This window comes from Cryptomeria japonica, chromosome 4, assembly GCF_030272615.1.
Source record: "Cryptomeria japonica chromosome 4, Sugi_1.0, whole genome shotgun sequence".
Lineage (NCBI taxonomy): Eukaryota > Viridiplantae > Streptophyta > Pinopsida > Cupressales > Cupressaceae > Cryptomeria > Cryptomeria japonica.
This window is the reverse complement of record NC_081408.1, coordinates 652,111,176-652,135,038: the sequence shown is the minus strand read 5'-3', so window position 1 is coordinate 652,135,038 and position 23,863 is coordinate 652,111,176. Positions and strand designations below refer to the sequence as shown.

Below are 23,863 nucleotides of genomic sequence, written 5' to 3'. Positions count from 1 at the left end.
ATATGATCCAAAGAAAAGACAAAAGATATATAAATATGTATTTGAGTGTATTATACATACATACATATACATATACATATGCATATACATATATACATACATACATACATGGATACATACATATATACATGTGTGTGTGTGTGTGTAAGAATTGACATACAAAGAAAAAACAAATGAAATATAAATGTGTGTGTAGTTTATATATATATAGACACACACACGCATAAATATGTATACCTATGTGGATATGTATTAATTAAAATACAAGTATATGAGTAAATGTGTGTGTGTTGTCCTCGATTTCAGCATGGACAAAATCGTGAGGCAGCCCTAGGAAACTGGTCCGTTTTGTACCTCACATCCTCGGGGAAAGGTTAATCGACTCCATTGGTTAGTCAAATTCTGTTTTTTGTCGTTTGTTTTTGTCGTTTTTAAGTTAGATGTTTTTTGTAGTTTTACCTACATGGTGTTTTGTTGTTTTAGTCAGTTGCACATCGGACTTTAAAGTCTGTTGTGCAAGTTTTGCAGTTGTTAAGTAGAGTGCAGGTCGGACTTTAAAGTTCGACCTACCAGTTGAGTTGACCTTTGTTTGATTGCAAAGTCCGACCTGCAAGGGTTTTTAGCTACAGATTGGACTTTAGAGTTCAACCTGCATGGCGCGCATTGCATTAATTGCAGCCATTAATAAATTTTTATTAGGGGTTATTAATTAGGTTTTTGGTCATTTTAGTTTTGTTTTAAGTTAGTTTCTTTCCTTGTCTTTGCTCTGCTCCTCCAAGCTCACCATTCTGCAGATCTTTCTCCTGTGTGAGCACGTTCGAGGTGTTGTAGGTCGTTTTTCTTCCATCTTTTCATGTTTGAGGTATGTTTTGTTTCCTTTCGTTCTTTTCTTGCGTTTGTTTTATTTTTGTTCCACATTAGATAGGGTTTTCGTTGTTTTTGGTTCCATTTGTTTTTGTTGGTTTTGTTTCTAGAGTATGTCAAATTTTAAAATCCGAATACCTTAGAAACTTAGTTTTTCCCATTTTACCGTCTCCCACAAATCGGAGACATGTGGGAGTTGTTTGCTCATGTCTTCACATCGGACGTTAAAGTCCGATGTGAAAAGCTTAAGATTCTTCCTAAGGTGGCATGTCGGACTTTAAAGTCCAACCTGTCGATCCTTTGCTCTTCCTTGAGCCGAGCTTTGTCCTTCCCTCGCTTACACATCAAACTTTAAAGTCCGACCTGTAGGTTTCTGTTTTACCCTATTATGTAGGTCGGACTTTAAAGTCCGATGTGCAGGCCATGTTTTTGTTAAAGTGCAAGTCGGACTTTAAAGTCCGACCTGCAGGTTTCTATTTTACCCTATTATGCAGGTCAGACTTTAAAGTCCAATGTGCATAATAATCTTATTCTTTGCTAGAGTGCAGGTTGGACTTTAAAGTCCGACCTGCAAAGTTGTTTTATCCTAGTCGCACATCGGACTTTAAAGTCCAATGTGCGAATCTTGGTTTCTTACTTGCAGATCGGACTTTAAAGTTTGACCTGCAAGTTTTTGTCCAGTTTTTTCCTGAGTCCTTTTTTACTCCAGATTCTTGTTCTGTTCGATGAAATTTGCCCTTCTGATGCTGATAATTTTCAAAGTACTAATGATTATTATTGAATATAGAACTTTGCAAATTTCTAAGGCCGCTCAAGACAAATCAGAGCCTTCTTCAAGTCAATTAGAGCCTTCGCCAAGCAAGTCATCTGTGAAAAAGATGAAGTACAAGTATGATAAATACTTGAACATGTTCCCATAGAGCTCAGTTGATTCCAATGTCAAAGAGATAAGGGATACAGAGATCGGTCATGTGGACATGCAAGAGTTCATTGATCGAGTTGAGAAAGCCCCTTCACATATGGCAAGTTTAATCAAATCAGAGTTACACAAGTATGCTTCTTTCCTAGTAGCAGCTCATGATCTGGATTTTGTACTTGCAGTGGGAGATCATTTTGATCTACATACAAGGCAGGTGAAGGATGTAAATCAGAATGTTGTCATGACATTAGACAGTGTTTCTTCAACAATGTGTTTAAGGGTTCGTCAGTGGAAGAAATAGCAAACATAACCAAAGATGGAGCTCAAGAGTATTATGAGAAAAATGAAGTGAAATGTAAGAAGATGATTAATATAAGAGTTTTCTTATCTTCAGCCAAGGGCTCAACCACTTCAAGATGGCCTAAATACTTCTATAGGAGTGATTTCAATGAAGAATACAATGATATGGTCACTATGTTGGCACGAGTGAAAGGTTTGAGAGATTCTCATTACTTTCAGAACTGGATTTGCTACTACATGAGCATAATCAAGAAAGGGAATACCAAAATTGATTGGGGTGAGCAGATTAGTGATGCACTTTGTGCACAGCTGAAAGAGGTCAAAACAACACTAAAGTTCTATATGACCTCGTACCTTGTGTATGCAGCCGCCTCTATGAGGCAATATCCAGGTTTGTCTACAAAGGGTGATAGAAGGTTAGTACCTGTCTGGAACTATTATGATCAACTTACAATCAATAACCAGGGAAGTCATTTCAGAAGGGTCAATGATGCCTTCTTTGTTGTCTGGAAGTGTATGTTTGATAAAGGTTTAGAGAAAAAAAGACTTTTAGAAGCGGCTTACAACAGATTTTCTTTCTTTGGTTGTGTATTCCTCCAATTTCCCACTTTCACATATATCTGTATAGGATGTTATATAGGTGAACCATTCATGCTACCAAGGTATCCTTCAGATAAAATTGTTCTCATGGAATTATGTCGACAATTGATCCATGTACATGAGAAACAGTCACAAGCTCATAAGACTGGCATGAAATTTCCAAAATTCATTGGTTGATATTCAGTGATGACCAACCCAAAGGCCAAAACTATGGAAGAGGAAATGCAATGGAACACCATAAGGAGGTTCAAGGCTCGTAATAATTTTGATTTTTCGTGGGATGAAGAACAAAATCAAGAGGAGATATACACATGTATATTGGCTCGAAGATGTCTGGGCAGATTGTGAAAATGAGGAAGATGTGAGAAGAATGGATTTTAGTCATCTCACTTTGGAACAGATTGAGAACCTGGATTTGGCTAAAATCTCATATACAATGGAAGATACTGATGATATAGAAGACCTAGTCTATTTTGAACGGAAAATCATTGATTCTCCATTTCCACCCATCCAATGGTCTAGAAAGGAAAATAAGTCTATTACTCAAAGAATTGCTCCTATTCTGGCCAATAATAATGCATGGTTATTGGAGAAGAATATAAGAATGAAGCAGCTTCCTTCCAGTTATGGTGATGATGATAATAGTGATGGTCCAGTTGGTAAAACAATTGAATTAAGGACCAATGGCAGAGCAGATGTGCAAGCACCTTCATTAATCTAAGGGAAAAGGACCTAAAATCAAATTCATTATCAAAGGATCAAAGAAAGGTGAATCATCGTCAATTGCACAAGTGACACAAGAAAAGGAGCATGAGCAACAAGCTGATGAAGACGTTGAGAAAGAAAAAGAACAAGAAGAAGGAGAAATTCCTCATGAAGAGTAAATGCAAGCTGAAGAACCAACTCCTCAAGGTGAGAGTGATACCCCCACCACAATAGGAGGGTGATCAACAATATGTTACATTGTCTAGTCTATCGAGTTTTGATGATGTTCCTACATCCATTATTGAGTCTTCAATTATGGATTTTACTGAATCTTTGGAACAAGTAACTATAGAACAACAGTCAGTGGTCCTACCTTCCATAACAATCATAACTGAAGTTCCACCTATTGTAATTACTATTGTTGCTATTAATGCACCATCCACAGTTGCAACCACAGTTGTTTCCAAGGAGGCATCAATAATGGCTACTGTTGCTCCATTAACAAAAACACCATCTGTTGTCGGAACCTTACTACCAGTAATTCCATCTTCTGTTGCTGCAACTTCCAGTCAGAATGTCTCTCAAATGCTAGTTGTCATTCAGAAGGAGGCCACAACTCCATCTACTAAAGCAGATTTACCACCATGGATGGATATAGTACCAATTAAAAGGAAGAAACAGGTGATTTCACCAGATGAATTTTATTTTGAGCAGTTGGCTCCTCCTAAATCCAAAAGCACTAAAAAGCCAAAGATTATCTCTCGGGTATTGGTGGATCCTACTACAAAAAGAAAATATGTTGAGGTCATGGTGCCATCTTCAGATAAGAACAAGGATAATATTCAACCTGGAGATTATACTATGCAAACTGTAGAACTTGGAGTGGAGACACATGAGAGTGTCAAGTTAGACTCTCAAATTGCTTTCAATTCTCTTGTGCAAAGGTTTGATCAAGAAAGAGATGAAAAGAATGAATTGAAGCAAAAATGTGAGCAGTTGACCAGTGTGCTTCTCAAGGTCACGCAATCTTCTCAGGAAGTTGAGTCAATTGTTTCCTCAATTGATACGGAGGCTCTCAAAAAAGTGGAATAGGTGGGCATCAAGGGTCAAGTAGTGGACGAATAGATTGCCCATTTGAAATCAGAGGGTTCTCATCTTTTGGATCCAATGATTAAGTTGTTGACTGAATTTGAATTTGTTCAAAGTCAAATGCAAGGCGTTAAAACTTCTTTATCTCAAGAGGCACAAAATATTGAAAAGTGTGTAACTTTGGGGTAAAATGGAGGATTTCAAAATTGATGTCCTTGTAGAAAATAAAGTAATTTCAACAAGAGAGAAATGCATCCAGACTCTATCATTATTATCTCATAAGAGGGAAATAATAAGGTCAATGATTATGGAGCTGGATCGGGAGAAGAAAGAAGGTGATGATGAGATTGACCATATTTTAGCAAGGATAACTGAAATTCCTTGTTATTTGTATGATGATAATCAAAAGCTTGTGACCAGTGACACCATCATACAAGAATTTCTTTCCCTAATAGATCACTGTACAAAACAAAATTTCACATTGAATGCATTTGATAAGTTGCTAGAAATACAAGTCAGTTTTGAAGTTGTTGCATCAATGTTGAAAGATGGAAGGAAGAAATACATGAAAGTTGAAGATGCAGTTTCCCGTGTTCACGCCATCACTAGTTCTACCACAATGCCAGATAAAGGCGAGATGGAAGTTGTTTTGGCCAAGCTTGAGGAATTCCAAAAATCCAATGAGGAGAAAAATGAATAAAGTGTCCCCATTGACACTTTATTTTCATGTAGTTGCATTCTTAGTCACTGCAAGTTTTCTTGCAGTTGCATTTTCATTTGATGCAGCAGTTGTAGTCAAGTGGGACTGTACAATTGAATTAATCAACTATGCCCACATTTTTCTCCACTCTTTTTCTATATAAGGAGGCCCTCCTTTTGTAAATATTTATCTTTTATTATGCTTAGAAAAACTCTGCCAAATTTTTGTCTCAACTAAAACTTTGTGCTTTCTTGATGTAAAAGTTGATTCAAGGAAATAAAGATAGCAATCGGCTAGTTTCCAGACTTTGTGCTGGGCCGAAGATTGTGATTATGATTGGAATCATTCTTATGTTTAGTTCTCATAATCATTTCTTATGCACTTGAATCTTTTTGGTGAAATTGTGAATGTTAATAAAAGAGCTTTCTAATTACGTAAATAGACTTTGTCTACATATTTGAGAAATTTTATGATAATTAAGTGATTGCGTAGGAAGCTTTGTATTGCTTCTAATTACTTGTAGTTTTAGGAATCATTGATCACATCTTGAAGACTTTGAGCTACAAGTTGTGGTTCAAGTTAAAATAGTGGTGATTAAAGTAGTTGCACTCACGTAAGACTTTGAGCTTACATGATTGTCTAGATATTAAGAATCTTTGTCAAGAAATTATTTTAGTTGTTAAAGTTTATTAAGTTGTAAGAAATATCACCAAGTGAAGGGAGAATACATTAATTCTTAAAAAAGAGAATTACATGCTCTAAGCTTACACCCAAATTTTGTTTTGTATAAGTTGTTGAGATACCCAAAATTCCAATAGGGAACCTCCCCTTGATGAGAGGAAAGACTTTGTCTTATCATAGTTGTGTTATGTGTGAAATATATATTTTGTCATTGGTACGTTGGTGATAAAATATTCACCCAACAATATATATATATATATACACAAAAAAGTAACCTCAAAGAAGACCTCAAGAAAAAGCAAACGAACAAAGAAAAACCAAAAAGAATATCAATTGTGAGAGACGAATAAAATAGTGTAAGAAATGAACACCTCTCAAAAAAAAGAAAGCAACTAATGAACGAAGAAAAGGGGATGAAAAAATGAGAAAAGGAAAAAATAAGAATCGAAGACCCTATAAAAGGAGAGAGAAAAAAGACAAAAAAGGTGGAAAAATGCTAGAACCAAGCGCGAACACAAAAAGGCGGGGGGGAACAAGTTGGGGAAAGGGGGAAAATGTCAAGGTGGGGGAAGGGGGAAAAAAGTCAAGAGAAACAAAGAGGGAAGATAGAGAAGCGGGGGCAAGGTGGAGAAAGGGGAAAAAAGAGAAACAAAGGGGGAAGAGGGAGAAGAGTAAAGGAAACCAAGAAAGGAAAGGAGTGAGGTCGTGAAGGGAGGTGAAGATTGTAGTGCCCCTCCTTGATTTATCTTTCTTTTTTGTGCATCGATAGACTATATTGGCATAGCTTAGACTATTTTGTGATACTTTGATTTGATGTTATGGATTTACTTATGATTTGGATACTTCTTTATGGATGATAGACATATTACATCTCCATTTGATATTATGATTCCTTATGGATGATGATATTATGGATTGTTATATGGATTATTACAATGTTAGACTCTCATTTGATGATCTATGCATACTCATTCTATGTGTTGTTTATACTTACTTATGGTGATTTGATGGTACTTTATGGTGTACTAACCCTATTTCATGATATGATGATGATTATGTTAGTGTTTGTTTGGTTGTGAGTGTCTTCTATTGTATTCGTGTTAGAGACGATGTCATATCACTCATTGCGAGCATGATATGATGTTGTGATTCTCTTCACTTGTCTGCCTATTTTATGGTATACATTGTTGCACTTGTGTTGGTGATGACAGGTTTGTAGGTACCAGACATTGACTCCACCTGGCTTCACAGGTCTGAGCATGTCTTATCCTAATAGCAAGTTGATCGGAGATGACATGAAAACTCATTCTACACTCTAGGTTTAAGTTGATTACCCTTGTCACTTTAGTGTCTTGGTGTGAGTTGTTGTTTAGTATCGAGTGGTCTCTTGAGTTATTCTTTGTTAGTTTTCTTGAAGTGTTATGATTATTGATTGATTTAATTATTAAGTGATTGATTGATTGATTGATTGATTGATTGATTGATTGATTGATTGATTTATATAGTTTAATAATGATAAATTAAATTAATGAGTTTACATAGTTTATAATAATAAAATAAATAAATAGTTGGTATTAATATTTAATATTATGGGAAGAGCAATATTGGATTTATATTTGATAAGTGATTTTATATTATTGGATATTCGCTAGTTATCATTTATTATTTATTAATTGGCCTTTTGGAATTATTATCCATTTGTAAAGTTAAGGCTTTAATATTAATTTGGAATATTTAGTTATATAGCCTTCGGTTATTTTATTTATTGGACTTTATATTTAATGGTGCCCATGGGTTTATTTATGATTGGTTGTTTATATTTTTATTTGCTATTTACCCTCTTGGGTTGATTTAAATAATTCTTTATCCTAGCTACCCTATTGTATGATTGATTGAGTTTATTGGGTAAGTAAATTAAATATTATTATATTAATATTTGTCTTGGTATGTGGAAGGGTTGGTAAGAAATATTATTTATTCTATTATTCTTATTGGTCGACGTTTTTGTATAGTTTGGGGTTTGATTTCCTGTCATTGCCCGGGGGTTGGTTGTCGAATGCATTTTTTTGTGATTCGGATTTTGGAGTTGCTTGTTGGGAGCTTGGATTGATTTCGTTGAGCTTTGGATTGGAATTTTCTTCATCAAATTTTCATAGACCACTTCTACTTTTCCAAATCGGAGTACTTTTCCTTTGCTTTTTTCAATTCTGAAAGATTTTTTTCTTCGTGACTGTATTTGGGAAGCTTTGGGAGTTATTTCTAGTTACAGATTAAATCTATAGATATATTATATGGTTGGAGATAAATGTATAAGATTGAGAATTGTTTTTATTGAATCTTTCGTGAGTAGTTTTTCAGAATGGTTCTGTGTTTTAGTTTTTTTCTCTATGATTGAGTTTCATGGGGAATTTGATTTAATCTCCATGTTTTGAGTTCATTTTTGGATCTAGTTTGGTTCCTTGGATTCCTTTCTTCCTGGCATCTATGTCTATAGTGTTTTCGGGTCATATTTTTGTGCATTAGTATTTTTCTGTGCAAATTGTCACTTTGTGTTCCATAAGTCTAAGTTTTTAAGCCTCTATTTTAGATGCACTACTTCATATCGCAAATGTGTCAAACTGGGTGATAGATGCGCTACATCCTGTCGCAGATGCGCCAGACTGGGTGACAGATGCGCTACTTTTGGTCGTAAATGCGTCAGGCTGGTAGGTAGATGCGCTACTTCCTGTCGCAAACGACGTCAGGAGATGTTATAAAAGCGCTAGACTGTTTCTTATATGCAAAGTATTTAACAAAGGCATTGAATCACTTGTCATATGCACTATTCTGTGGTACAAATGTGTTGTTCTATGTATTTTTGGTTTTGGTGTTTTCAGTCAGGTTTCTAGGTTTCTCAGTTGGATTTTATGACTGTCCAAAGGTTGTGTTGTTTTTCCTTTCTTGGTTTCCTTTACTCTTCTCCCTCTTCCCCCTTTGTTTCTCTTTTTTCCCCTTTCTCTGCCTTGCCCCTGCTTCTCTATCTTCCCTCTTTGTTTCTCTTGACTTCTTTTCCCCTTGCCCCACCTTGACATTTTCCCCCTTTCCCCAACTTGTTCCCCCCCCCCCCACCCCCGCCTTTTGGTGTTTGCTCTTGGTTCTAGCATTTTTCCACCTTTTTTGTCTTTTTTCTCTCTCCTTTTATAGGGTCTTCGATTCTTTTTTTTTCCTTTTCTCGTTTTTCCATCCCTTTTTCTTTGTGTGTGTGTGTGTGTGTGTGTGTGTGTGTGTGTGTGTGTGTGTGTGAGTGATTTATATATCTTTTGTTTTTTCTTTGGATGTAGGTTTGTATATGTATGTCTTTGTGTGTGTTTATATTAAGCAGTTGCTTTTTCTTTGTAGGTAGGTTCTTGTTCTTGTTCTTGTATTTGTATTTGTATTTGTATTCATAATTCGTAATTCGTAATTCGTAATTCGTCCTTCGTTATTCGTTATTCGTTATTCGTATTCGTATTCATATTCGTATTCATTTCTATGTGTGTGTGTGTGTGTGTGTGTGTGTGTGTGTGTGTGTGTGTGTGTGTGTGTGTGTGTGTGTGTTATTTATATATCTTTTGTTTTTTCTTTGGATGTAGGTTTGTATATGTATGTCTTTGTGTGTGTTTATATTAAGCAGTTGCTTTTTCTTTGTAGGTAGGTTCTTGTTCTTGTATTTGTATTTGTATTTGTATTCATAATTCGTAATTCGTAATTCGTAATTCGTCCTTCGTTATTCGTTATTCGTTATTCGTTATTCGTATTCGTATTCGTATTCGTATTCATTTCTATTGGTATTTGTATTTGTATTTGTATTTGTATGGAGAATCACAATGATGCTTTCAAAATTATTTTTGAATCCTAGGTGTTCTCCAAACTTCTTGGAGAGCTATTTATTTTAGTAAGTCTCTCTAATTATCATCTCATTGCTTCATATTCATCATGGTGTGGTTAAAATTGGTTTTTGAAGTGTTATCAGTATTGTTTGCAACTCAAATGGAATATTTAAAATATGCACTTAAGTTTCTAATGTTAATTGGTAAACTATTTATGTAAGTGCTATACTTTATAAAGTTGTTTTATAGCCACCTCAAAAGTGGACACTTAGGAAAAAGGAAGGTAGTTTGCACATGAAAGCTATTTTTATCATTCAAAAAGACCTTTAAGAGATAAATGAATTATTTTATAATTTCAAATTGCATATTTTCCCTCCAAAAGCTATAAAAGTTGGCTGAGTGGGCTCATTTGTGCAAGTGTCGTTGATTGTTATTGTTTTGTTGTTAGATTAAACCTAACAGATCTTACATGCTCTTCAAAGGATGAAACCCTCATTAAAATTCTCATTTCATATTTGAAAGAAAACCCTGATTGGATTGGGTGTGATTTCATTCAAGAATCACCATCAGCTTCAAGCAAAGTTTTCAGTGTGGATTTCATGATGGAGGTATTTGATTTTTTTGGTAATAGTTAGTTTTGGGAATGGTGTCTAACTTTTTGTAGAGTTTGTTGATGAAGCTTTGAAGGTGACTTGATAGAGTTGACTACCTCGTCATACTAGTCCTTTGGTTGCCCATTTTCCTTTCACATGGGAGTGATTGAGCTCATTTTTTTGGCTGCTAGGATTGAAGGTTCTACCTATTGATACTAGTTGCCACCTTTGAAGGTTGTCTCTTCCAAAGTCATGGGTGATTGAAGGAGCGAAAAAGGACTTTGGAATTGTAGTACAACATAGGTATAGGTCATAACCCCTAGAGGCTTGGAGTGAGGTGTTGGGCATGAATCGCCTATATTTTTGTGACCCTTTGTTGTTGTTTGGTGGTAGTAGATGTGTATGTTACTATTGTTTCTTGTTGGTGTGTCCTTTTATGGTTTTGGAAGGTGCTTGATTATTTAATATGACATTTGACTTGCAAAAGTTGAATATAAAACCTAAAACAACTCTTCTAGTCATATCAAACCTGATACATCACATACAACAACCCACATGGTGATTCTCAAACTTGTCCCTCATCATATCAGCATGTAATTTATATTCAAGTTGGGTGTCTTTCCTTCATATTGGGCATAGTTTTGGGGTGTTTCAATAGTGTTAAGTCAAAAATCAACATTTACATCAACTTATTTTCACTACAGGCATTCAATGATAAGAGTTATTCCTTGTTCTTGTTTTTGATCTAACATTCTAAGCTTTGGATGGTTATCTGGTAGTAAGTTGATTTGATTATAGTTCGTACTTACCCCACTAAGCAATTGGTTTTTTAATTGCCTGCCATTAGACAAGTGGAAAGAGCATGCTATTTACTTTCAATTATATAAGCTTTTCTACTATTAGTGGATGTGACAAGTTCAATTTACTTTCAAATTAAATATACTTTCTCACAAAAAGTGAATGTGTCATTGTAATTCCCTCTATATAAGTGAATTTTTACTTTCATGTATTGCATGATGCAACCCACTAAATAAATGGTTTGGTTGGCTTGCTACTTGATGCCTAAATTCTTTCAGCGATTTATTTCCAGTTGAATTGTAATCCAGACATTGTATGCTCTCACCTTGCCCTTTTTGAGATCTAGGCGATCAAAAAAAGGAAATGAAGTTGGTATTGCATTTATAGTTGAAGCTAACAAATTTTCAAAAAAAAATTGAGGGTGGTTATTACAAGCAACGATTGATAATACAAGACAAAGAAAAAAAAGGAACCTGAAAATAGGGCATTTGAAAGATCTCAATTATTGAACTATGAGCTAACATGCCTTCACATTATCTTCCTTTCCCACCAAAATATCTTCACACTTCAGTCACCAAGCCCCCTCCTACCACCAGTCACACCTTTGTGTAGAGCCAAAAAAATGATCAAATATGGAGGTTTCAAGGGTTTTTCTTACGATAGTAGGGAATGCCATTTACTCATGAGCTACCGATTTTCCTATGGGAGAAGGGACACCATGTCCTATTAATGGCACGAATGTCACTTTACTTGTTCCATTGAATGAATGAATGAATTTTATTAATAACGTCCACGAGGCCAAACAACCTACGGGACCCACAGATAGCCAACCAAAAAATAGCATGCAAATCCCAAAAACATTGTGATTGCTGAACCTCATTTTCCGTTTGCATCTTGGATCTTCTACTATGTATCTCGATTAGGAAGTCTACAACTCTTGTTATCTTTTCTTCTTCAAATATATTACTCAAGGTGTTTACATTTAATGTCTCAACATAGATCTAAATATCCTTGTTGGTTGGACACTTCATGATGCAATGACATTATGTCTCGACCACTCCTTGAGTGCAATATCTACATCTTCTATCTTCCTGCTCCTCTTTATGTATCATCCATTGTTTCGCATCTAAGTTGATGTGAGCTAATTCTAATTTGAGCAATTAACACTTTCGCTTTCCATTTTATTTTCATTCCTATGTAGTTCTTTGCGTATGGTCATGTGCAGGATTGAAATGTTTGATATAGTATTCATTTTTCCTCCCTAGTTGTCATGTCCACATGTTTTCTTTGAATTTTCCTTGCACATACTTTTTAACATTGCAATTGCTAAACCTTATTTTCCTTTTGCATCTTGGATCTTCTACTATGTATCTCGATTAGGAAGTCTACAACTCTCGTTATCTTTTCTTCTTCAAATATACCAGAACATAGCCAGTGCCTCAATAGGAAAAGCCCTCGCTTCCGCTAGGACAATCTCATATGGGCTAGATGATTTAATCTTAAGGCTATTTGTGATTAAATGTTTTTGTAGTCTCTCCATTTATCTCTATTTCATTGCTGAAGTTATGCTACCCCATACCTCACATCTATATAGTACCACTGGAACCACAAGAAGCCCAAAAAGAGTTTTCTTAGTTTTCTAGTCCCACATTTCAACTCTTCTACATCTATTTTGCAATGAGTATAAGGTTTTCCATCCCCCTTGAATCATTTTTGCTACATGTTTCACAACTGAGTTTATTGTGGAAGTCAAGGCCAAGGTACTTATATTCATTGACCATTTGTAAAGGTCTGCCCTCAAAAAAAAATTCTCTATGAACCTTCTTTCTCTTCAAGGTAAAGGTCATGACCTTGGTTTTGCTAGTGTTCACCTGCATCCCCACCTCATGGCAAAAGAATTCTAGAGCCTTCAAGTGTTCTTTCAAATCTTGTGTTGTTTTTGCCATTAAAATAAGATCATCAACATATAGAAGTAGCTTTATTACATAATTGGTCAAATAAATTCCCCCACCACCAAACTTGTATATACATTCCTCTAACTTGTCAATGTATATCCCAAATAGAGTAGGAGATAATGGATAGCCCTACTTGACCCCAATATCACTTCCGAAGAATTTTGATAATCCTTGTTTGGTTTGTATTTTGGTCTAGACTTGGTCATACAAACTATGAACAACAGTGTTGTTATGGAATTTCCAATACTTCCACTCTACTCCACAATTTGGTTCTAGGTACCATTGCACTAATTAGCTTACTTGAATACTGAGATATGAAACATGTGTAACAAATGTACAAGAGCCTTGCTTATATAGACAAAGGTTAGATGTAACAAGAAAAACTAACATGAGAAAAGCATTAAATGCCTAATGCAAATATTAAATGCCTATGACACTAAAAGTAAATAAAGTCATAAAGATAAGATATGATGTGTTCTTATCTTAACAATTGAGACTTCTAAAATGGCACCAAGACCTAAGTAAACTTAACATGTGAATAGGTACCAACTAATGTCTAGGAAGGAAATAACCTTATTTATAATCATACTTGTACCTTTACCATGTATGTTTTTAAGAAGAGGGTGTATGACTGTATAATTATATTTTGATGCTCATTGATTTTGTTAATTGTGATATTAGCTACTAATTTCTTTTTTAGTTAGTTTGTGATATAGTTAGGGGAAGAGCACTAGTTACCATTCATGTTCCAATAACCATTCACTCCTTGCACACCCAAACCCCCAATTACTAACTTCAAAAAAAAAAATAATAATAACTAAAAGCCTATTATAAAATTAACATGTACCAATATTGCTCATTTTTTAGCATTTTTGGATCATAATTGACCTATTTGTGCACCTTTATTGGTCCTCATAGCGCGCAACTACTAGGCATTTTTGCATAAGTATTGACAATTTTAAGTGCACAATTATTAGGGCATCTTTAAGTAGGTATTGGGTGACACTTTGAAACATGTACTTTTTTACCCTTGTGCACATAACAAATCCCACAACATGCATCGTTACTACCCAGAAGTCAAAACAATAGCTATAAGCAGTTGAGCCACATGCAGAGACAACAACAACAAAAAAGGTCAAAATCTGATGTACCATTTAGAATATGTGGGTGCGCAAAGTTAACTATAACGACTATTGGTATGCTTCCCCTAACATAAGTAATACTACTAAGTAATACTACTGCTCCATAGTTTGTGCAATAAAAGCAGTAGTATTATGTATCAGGTTAACTGGTTTATCCTGATAATTAAACATTATTGCTCTTTGCATGTTGGACAACATCAAAATTGTCATATGATGTTATAATCTATTTTTTATTATTCGTAATAGAATCTTATTGGCCCTTTTTCCTGAACAATGAAAAGAAACAGATGTCAAAAACACCTTATACAAATTAATTTAGGCTTACTATCAAATATATACATTTTTTATAGTCATTTATAATATATGCAGAGTAGAATCACATACAAATGCTTATGCAAAGACACCTTTACAGTAAATTCTTCATATGTCGAGGCACCTCTACATGGAGGGCATACATGTAACATGGAAAAATCAGTAGATTCTCCTTTAGCAAGCTTAATCTTGCTTCAGCTCTACTTCCAAGATTACCTCATTGCGCCGCATAAATGGAGGGGTAAAGGGAGGGTTATACTGTTGTACAAAGGAAATAATTCTTAATCAATTACTACAATTCATAGTAAAATATCATTAACGCAAAACAAAAGTTATTCTTGTTTCAACTTTCAGCATCCTGAGATACATAAAATAAACCATCCAAACCAACTCTAAGATACATTAGTGAATTACATAATCCATCCAAACCAGTTATGTACATACCTGTGCAACTTCTGCTGTTGCATTTTCTTTTATATGCACCAGAGGATCCTTGCTTAGAGCAGCTCGCAATTGGGATTCTCTACGCTGCACTTCGTCATCAGTCACAAACCCTGAGATGGAACAACACATAAGCCCAAAAGTCTTCTTTTCTAGTGCTGATACAAGGAGGACAATTTTCCAAGACCAGAATGATATCAATTTTAAGGACTCATCTAATTCTTAGCTAAATAGATATCATGGACATAAAAATTCCTGAAGAGGCAATATTTTAGATTTCTAGGTTGAACTAATCCATGAGAACATACTTCCTAACTCAAAGCTCCCTTCGCCCAACAAAGAAACATTCACAACACCTACAAAATCGTATGTTCGAGATGCTTAAAGTATACCTACATTGACTACCACACAAACCCTCGAAAAGAGTAGTATATCCATGGAATTAATTCAAGGAAGAGTTTTAAAGTGCACTCATCAAATAGTCACTAAACAACATATCCCCATCTTATGGTTGGAAAGAAAAAAGGAAATTACTAGCTGCCAAAATGAACAATCCCTAGATAAGAATATACTTGTTGAATTTAAAGATGGCATTTATGAAGAACAATGAACATAGCCCCACAGAATACATATTTAATATTTTCCTTCTGCTGCACTAGAATCAAAAACAATTTCATGTTGACAAAAATTGAGAACCAAATATTTCTTCCTAATCAGTGGATATAAGAATTTCGTGATGATTTACTCCTTTAGATTAAATAAGCTATCATTGAAAAGACAAGAGCCAGATTTCTGATATTATGTAGCACCATCATTGAAAAAATTAGAAGTGAATAAAAATGAAAAATAACTGCTTAGTACCTGAAAACACAATAACTGCAACAACTTTCTCTGGTATTCTCCTTATCCTGACAGAAGGATCATTTGGAACTGGCAAGTTTTCCCCATACTTGGAAGGCATAACAAAGGACATCTGCCATTTACCTTGATCTTGCTCCTAAGATAATCATAAGGATATTCAATGTATCAAAGACTGAAAGATTAAAGAAAGGGAAAATTAAATACTTAGAATCAGCTTTCAGAAAAAAGAAAAAGCTTGTAAACCTGTTTTGTGATTACTGGTGTTGTCATGTCCATCTTCTCCCCATCAATTTGGGTTTTTTGGGCAAAAACAGGGGTAGTCATTTTCATCTCCTCACTTTTTGTGTTCTGATCATGTGCATGTTACCAATAGTACTATAATACATTAAAATTAGACTTTAATGAAACCTACTTGCGCAGAAAGAATTAAAAATAATGCTACAAACTACAAAGTGATAGCACAAAATTGTACCTTACCAAAGAGATAAGCTGCTAAAGTGTTGAAACCCTGAGATGATCCATAAAAGTCAAATCCTGTATTTCCAGGCATTGTCGTCTCTGCTACATAGAAGGACTGTTTAACAAAAATCAAGAGTTACAAAAAGATGCCCAAAATATCAAGCAAGATATCCTCCACTGGCGAAAAGAAAGAAAATGAATCATTGCCTAATGGTTTTAATTCTTGCAGCGAGCATCCTACAATTCTTTTGGTATATTACAGAAGAAGCAATCTTATAATTAGTTATGTTTTCATAATTCATCGTTACAGTGTTTAGTTACTTTTCAGAACATAGATTGGTTCTTTCTACCTATTAGCACCCATATTTGTTGCGAAACCCTTGATGATGTTTCCATTCCTCCCAATGCAATGCAATAAAAATGGGCTACATGTACAAAAAATTATGTAAGCATGGTGGATTTCTTCTCCATTTGAAAGGGGTGGCTTTTTTAGGGGTATTGTACTTTTCTCCCAGAATAGCATTGTTTGTGATGCCATGGCGATTAGTCAACACTTGTCTCATTGGCTGTGTTGTTCTAAAAGTGACTCTAAATTTTTTTTATAAAGAAGTTTTGAAATATCCTTTTTCTCTCATTTTTACACTGAATTTTTAGTTTAGGTGTAGGGTTAGGGCATTTTAATTTAAGCCATAATGAGGATTTTTTAATTTTAATATATGACAATTCATGGGGTTGAGATCAAGTGATTAAAGCATTGGGTTCTCATTGTTGATACCAAGTTCAAATCCCCAAAGTGAAATCTATGATGAAATTCTATATGATAACTCTTGGACTTCCACTATTTGGCTTCTAGCAGTAATTTCTAAATTACTACCTAAATGTTAATGCTCTTAAGGTAGTAAGTATTGTATTGCTTGTAAGGAGCTAAATATTTGTATCAATTGGCTCACAAGTAAAATCACAACAGTTTGTTTAACCCTAATGCATTTTCTTGTGATCAGCATTTATTTATCTATTGTATTTGTTTTCATCTCATTAAACTTGCAATGAAATACAATAGATAAATAAATGCTGATCACAAGAAAATGCATTAGGGTTGAACAAACTATTGTTTTCATCTCATTAAACATGCAATGAAATAAGTTAACCAGTTTTTTTCCTTCATTTTTACAAATGTTAAACCATTTTTAGTTTCCAAAGTTTTTGCCTCATCTTTTTCCATTTAAAACTTAAATGAATTCTATGTACATTTTTGCTACACGGTAAAAGGAATTGTACTGTGCTTTTAGCTGAAAGTGGGAAAGACAAGGTAAAAAAGACTATGATTGGTGAAATGTTTGACCTGCAAGAATAATAAAGGCTAAGAAACACTCCAAGAAACCAGAAAATTTTGTGAAATAGAAAATGCCTCACCCTTCACCTAATCTACAAAATGGAAAGTGGTATATGATACATGTGTAACATAAACATGTAAGATTTTTGGAAAACTCAACTTTCTACCGACATCAGCTACACATTGGTGGCCTAAAGTCCACCTTTCACAATCCTTGTGGCACACAGTTTCCTACAGTTCGTAAAATCCTCGTGCGCCTGGGATTGGTTACAGGAATATAACTAATTTTTCTTGGCAATTAGTTCAACTGATTTTGGTAGAGGAAAATCAATTGAACTCATAAATGAAATTAATAGTCTCTTACATTTTCCAGACATAACTAAACAAACAAATAATACTAATCTCAAACTATTTAATGCATCCAATCCATAAGCACAGTCACTTGGTCAAAGTGAAAGCATCCAAACTGCTAAGTAAAAACACAGATTTGCATGCTTTCAATCAGGTAGGAGGAGTTGGAGAAGACTTTTTTTTCACTAAACATCAAGTCATTTATACAACGCTGGATAAAGTGTAATTTACACAACTACCTTTACTGTTTACCAACTTTTTTAACCTCTTGCTAAATTTACCTCTTGGACATCCCAACCCTCAATTTTCATGATGTGGTGATATTTGTATGCTAAGATGCTTTGATCAATTCGAATTAATCAAAGGTATCTTCACACAAATATTAATCGAACTTGTACTTAAGACTTATATCACCTAAAGCTATAGCTAGCCAATTACATCCAATTTGAACATGAGCCCTAAATTATTAAAAGATCCAACTAATGCATATGACTTAGAACTTCAAGACATCACAGATGTTGCATCTTCATGTGCCCCTTAATGATCTGAATGGATCATTAAAATTATGATTTAAAGACATGGATTTTTGTAGACAGGTGTTTGACAGTGCTACAGAGCTAGAAAAAACACAGGGACTGTACTGCGATTGAGGGAAGTGGGCTGGACAGGACCATGTTTGCAGAAGCATCCACTAACAGTACAAATGCCAGAACTTGAAATCTGAACTGAATAGTCATTGTTTCAACTTCCTTTGTTGACAGAACTTCTTCTTGGGCCTGAGAGAACTCTCCTAATCTATAAATATGTGATTGTATTGGTTGTAAAAAGGCAATGAGAGGCCAATTGAATGTTCTTCCTTCTTGGAGAAGGGAACAATTGTATGTTGAATCTTCTTCCAAAATTGAGGAAAACAATCGTTGTATTTTCAAAATAAGAGATGATAGGCAATTTAAAAAAACATAGAAGCATAGACAAACATGAGAGGTATGCAGCTAATGGAGCAAGGGGCAGATTGAATTCATAGCCAAGTTTTACTGAACAGAACAAAGGGAATTGTATCCATGTTATTATTTGCAAAGCTCATTGTATATGCCGCTTTACTACATAATATAGGTAGCAGGCAATTGCCAGATTGCATTGATAGCCAAGTTTTATTGAACAGAACAAAGGGTATTGTACCCATATTATTATTGCATAATTCATTGTATATGCCACTTTACTACATAATATAGGTAGTAGGCAATTGCCACAACCACACTTCAATTATTCTCTCTTCAAAGGGTTTCAAGGATTTAAAAAACGTGTTTTTAATTCTCCTCTTCCTCTCTCTCTAATTGTCAAAAATATGGGCTAAAATTGCCTTAGCACATATTTATTATAAATTTGTGTACTTTCAGATCCCACTGACCTACTTTGGTGATTTGTGAACATTAATACAATCGTCCAGCAGAAAGCACATTTTGGTTGATGAATCTGGTTTACATTATCAAGTTTGTCCCTAAAGGCCCTCATACTCAGTCCAAACAGGCCAACGTCCAAGTCTAGGAACGGGTATGTCTCAAGTCCACCTCGAGCACATCCCAAGTATCCAAATGCATACCTAGTTGCTAGGGTGGTGCCCTAGGTAACCCAAGCAGATTCACAGGCCGAATGGCCTAAAAACTGTTAAAAAACATCTAAAAACACCTAAAAAGAAACAACAAAGTTTAAAACATAAACACAAAACAAAAAACACAGCTTACCTTTCATTCTAACAGTCTAACTTGCTCAAACTTATTTTTGTCAAGAGAAAAGGCTGTTGGTTTTTTGGGTGGTGAAGGATTGCAAAAGCATGAAAAAGCATTTCATTAGTGTCCAGAGATCAAATAGATTGCACCAAACGGAATCACCATTCAAAGGTAAGTTTATTTAAAGTTCTTTTCAAGTTTTAAAAATTTATCTCCAGGTTTCCTATATTATTTTAAAATATTTTGTTGTTATTTTTTTATTTGCTATTTATTTTTAATGTATCATAGGGTCAGATTATAGTTTTTTCGTTGTATTTTAACTTTTCTTAGTTTTCTCTATTTATGGAGCCTAGGGTTGCATTTTAAAAAAAATATTTCTAATGGTTGTTGCTAGTTCAAGTTCAGTGGGCCCAAGGATTGGGAGGTCTTTCAAATTTGACCAAGGATCCCCTCTTTGGAGACATGACAATCATTGAGCAGGTTCCAAGAGGTGGGAGTTTTCTTTGGTACAGTAGTCATTTCAATAATGAACATAAGAGCTCATATAATTGAGTGAAATCTCACTTATGTGCTAAGGACAACTAAAGGATTAGAGTTTGTCCAGAATCAAGCAGAACAGGGTTGCCCCTCTCATATATAAAAGAGCACAAAGCATCAAATATCTAAGGATCACACAAGCGACCTACAGGACCATCTTTTATCTTGGCAATAGTAATTGCCCCACTTCCATTCATCGTGACACTATCTTCCCAAGAAGATGAAACCCCCTTTCTTTCCACCAAAGAGGAACATCCAATGGGGCATTTTAGAATGAGAAAAGAGGCATAGAAGATGAGTACATCGTGTGTTGCATTTATGACTATGCACTCCCTTTCAACTTAATGAAATCACCATATTGGCAAGAAATGGTGATGAAAATTAATTAAACACCTACAAATTCACACAAGGCTCAAGTATGAAAGGTTTGCCAACCTTATTAGCAAAGGAAAATAATTTGCAGAGACATAACTACAGTCAATTAGCAATTCATGGTGCAAAACAAGAGCATCTATCATTTTTTATAGAAAAAAAGTTTAATACACCCCTAATTAATGTCATTGCAGTGTGTCTTGAAGGTGCAATGTTTTTGAAGGAAACTGATTTTGAAGGGAAAGTGAAAGATGCAAAATCTATTGTCAGCATCCTCATGAAGTTCATTGATGGTGGGTGCTAAAAGCGTTGCCCAAATCATAACAGGCAATGCCAAAAATTACAAGATAAAAAGTTTATCAGTGGAGGCAAGCCATGGGCACATTTTTTGGACACCATATGGCATGCACTCCTCAACTTGGTGATGCAGAAGACTAATATAAAAATAGTGTGTGAAAGAAATGTACAGTGAGGTCAAGGGGATTCAGATGCCTGTGACACTATCATTCATCACAAGACATTTTCAGGCCCTTCTCCAAGTTGGAATTATTGAAGATAAGTTTATGAAATTTTAATATTATTTTTAATTTACCTTAAGCTTGGCATAAAATTTTAGTTATGTGGCATATCATCTACAATAAAATAATTATAAATTTTTTTTTTAACACTATATTAGGTTATTGCAACTTAATTTGCATCACATTCAATCATCTCAAGACAACTTGTGAAGGTGCGAAAGGCATTCAGCAACATGGTCATTAAAAACCTTTAAGATGTGTCAAGGCATAAATTAAGAGGGCCCAAAAGGTCAACTCATTGATTCTAGATGGTGATTGATGGGTCTGTGTGGATTTTATCATGAGTTTCACCAAGCCTATCATGTGTATGATTAGGTTGATATGTATTGATCATGTTAGATATAAATATATGATGACATGGACTGCATGATTGAAAAATAAAGCACACAATGGCAACTAAGGAGAATGATCCCACAAAAATTTACGATCACACCCTTGCTCCTTGCATTTGTATTCTCTCCTGAATATTACAACACAATATACTTTATTTGCACAAGAGAGTGGCACCATATAGAGATGTAGAACTTGTTGATGGGAATAGGGCTACATTCAAAAGAATCTTTCTAGATCCAAATGTAGAGGATATTTTTGTGGATGGGTTTGGTAGTTTCATAACTTCAAAGAATCACAATCTTAGCACTCTTTGAGACAATTACAAGGACACTCATATATGGTGGCACCTCTATGGTTAAGGCTCTATTTACCTCCAACCTCTTGCAATCAAAATTTTATCGGATGTAAGTATTTTTTATTTCTCAACTTTCTTACTATTCTTTCTCAGCTATATCGCATTCTGTAATTACAAATGTTGTATTGACTTTAGCTCCAATTTCAACAAGTTGTGACTTTGACTTCGATTGTGAAGCTTGAATACATACTCCTTTGTCGACTCAATTAAGCACAAACAGTTGGCTGCAAAAAAGAAGTTTAGTCTATATGCATTCCAACTTGAACCACCTATCACATAACCAACTTCAGGACAAGAAAGTGGTGATAATGAAGAATTGGAACATAGCCCCTAGTTTTGCTAACTTGCTTCTATATAGGGCATAGTTTGTGGGAGTGGCACTACAATTGCTTGTGGTTCAAATGAACCAAATGATAACTTCAATGTTCTCAATGAAGAGCAATATGAATATTATTGATTGTACTTTGAATTGATTTGACAATTGACAACAAATTATCAATTATCTTTATCACTTTCAACTATGTTTTCAAATCTATATTTTCTTAAACAAAATATGACTATTTCATATATTTTGAATATATATGTATGTATGTATGTATATACCTATATCTAGTTGTACCAAACCCAAGGAAATTTTTTATCATACTAGTGAACACAAACCTGATCTTGTACCCATACCGACAACTTAGAATCTGGTTGATATTATGGGAAAACAAGTTCAATAGATGGAACTTTCATTCTTTGTAGTGAGTGGCTTTTGCTATTTTGGATTTGCAAAAATGTGATTGCAATGATTGTTTGGTGTTCAAGTAAAAGAGAAATCTTCTAGTTAATTATTTAATTAGTTAGGTCCCTTTTCACACTAGCTACTTATGCTTACTTAGGTCATCTGTTTTTTGTCTCAAGTACTAAGATTGAGACACATGTCATGATCTATTTTTATTTTCATCTAGGGCTTCTTTTTGGTTTTATAAGGATTCATTATTGCATTATTCATTGAGGGTTGCATATTCATAAAGATTCATGCTTTTTTGGATCAACTCCTTTACTTTTTCTCTCTTTCAATGACAAGTGTTTGATTACAAGTAATACTTGAGTACTGTAGGGTTGATAAATCAACAGATTTATCACCAGATTTAGTGGTGTTCTCGTTGGAAGTGGTGATTACTTAGTCACCAGATTTAGTGGTGTTCTCGATTAGAGACAAGAATTCGAATCATCGCCCAATATGAAGAGGCATGATCATGGAGATTAGAAAGTCAGACAGCGATCATCTTGTGAATAACAACTAATAAGATAAAGACAACTATTGGAATAATTATTATGTTACAAATTTAATAATTAAAAGTAATCATTAGTGAATGGAGAATTGCGGTTAGGGACGTGCGTGTCTCTTATTCATTCAAGAGTTGCAACCATTTGATTGGTAAGGCATAAAAGGAAGATGAAGACATCCAATTCAGGGAGGGAGGGTATTCATCATTACGCAATCATAGGGATATATCAGACACGACACTGCTTAGCTTCATTGCTATCAATAGGAAGAGGAAAAGAACAGCAAGGAATTGCTGAAGTAGAAAGAAAGAATCCGTGGAAAATAAAAGAGACACTGGCACCAGTACGTAACAATCTGAGGAAGATTATTACTGCAGAAAAAGACCCAATTGGAAGGTAATATTCAGCAAAAGTATATCATCTACCCACTCTGCCATTATTGCATAAAAACTAAGGTATGTTCAGTTAGTAGGAATAGATATTTACTGAGCATCATGCTGGTACTATACTGTGTATATCTGAATGAAAATATTATAACTTATATGTAGATTCTATTGATTGATATCTCTGTTAATCTACTGGAATATGAATTAGCATAAGGGAACAAGTCTGTAATATGAATCATATCAGACTATAACTACTGATAATATAGTGATTGGTTTATTTTTGCACTTTCACTCCATATATATTGAATAAGATTTGTTTGTATATCTTGTGAGAGATGGATAGAGGTGT

At 34.6% G+C, this 23,863-nt stretch overlaps 1 protein-coding gene across 2 annotated transcripts in view; it reads right to left on the bottom strand.

Annotated features, from left to right (window-relative positions):
• Positions 1–14,484: 14,484 nt before the first annotated feature.
• The window catches only part of LOC131047696 (heme-binding-like protein At3g10130, chloroplastic), a 34,856-nt gene continuing 25,477 nt past the window's right edge, over positions 14,485–23,863 (bottom strand). For both annotated transcript variants that reach the window (XM_059220019.1, XM_057981494.2), the window contains exons 4-8: positions 16,281–16,382; positions 16,052–16,156; positions 15,809–15,944; positions 14,951–15,060; positions 14,485–14,764 (exon numbers count right to left, since the gene is read on the bottom strand). In XM_059220019.1, the coding sequence (XP_059076002.1) occupies positions 14,690–14,764; positions 14,951–15,060; positions 15,809–15,944; positions 16,052–16,156; positions 16,281–16,382 (528 nt within the window). In that variant the 3' untranslated portion in view covers positions 14,485–14,689. The remainder of the gene's footprint in view (positions 14,765–14,950; positions 15,061–15,808; positions 15,945–16,051; positions 16,157–16,280; positions 16,383–23,863) is intronic.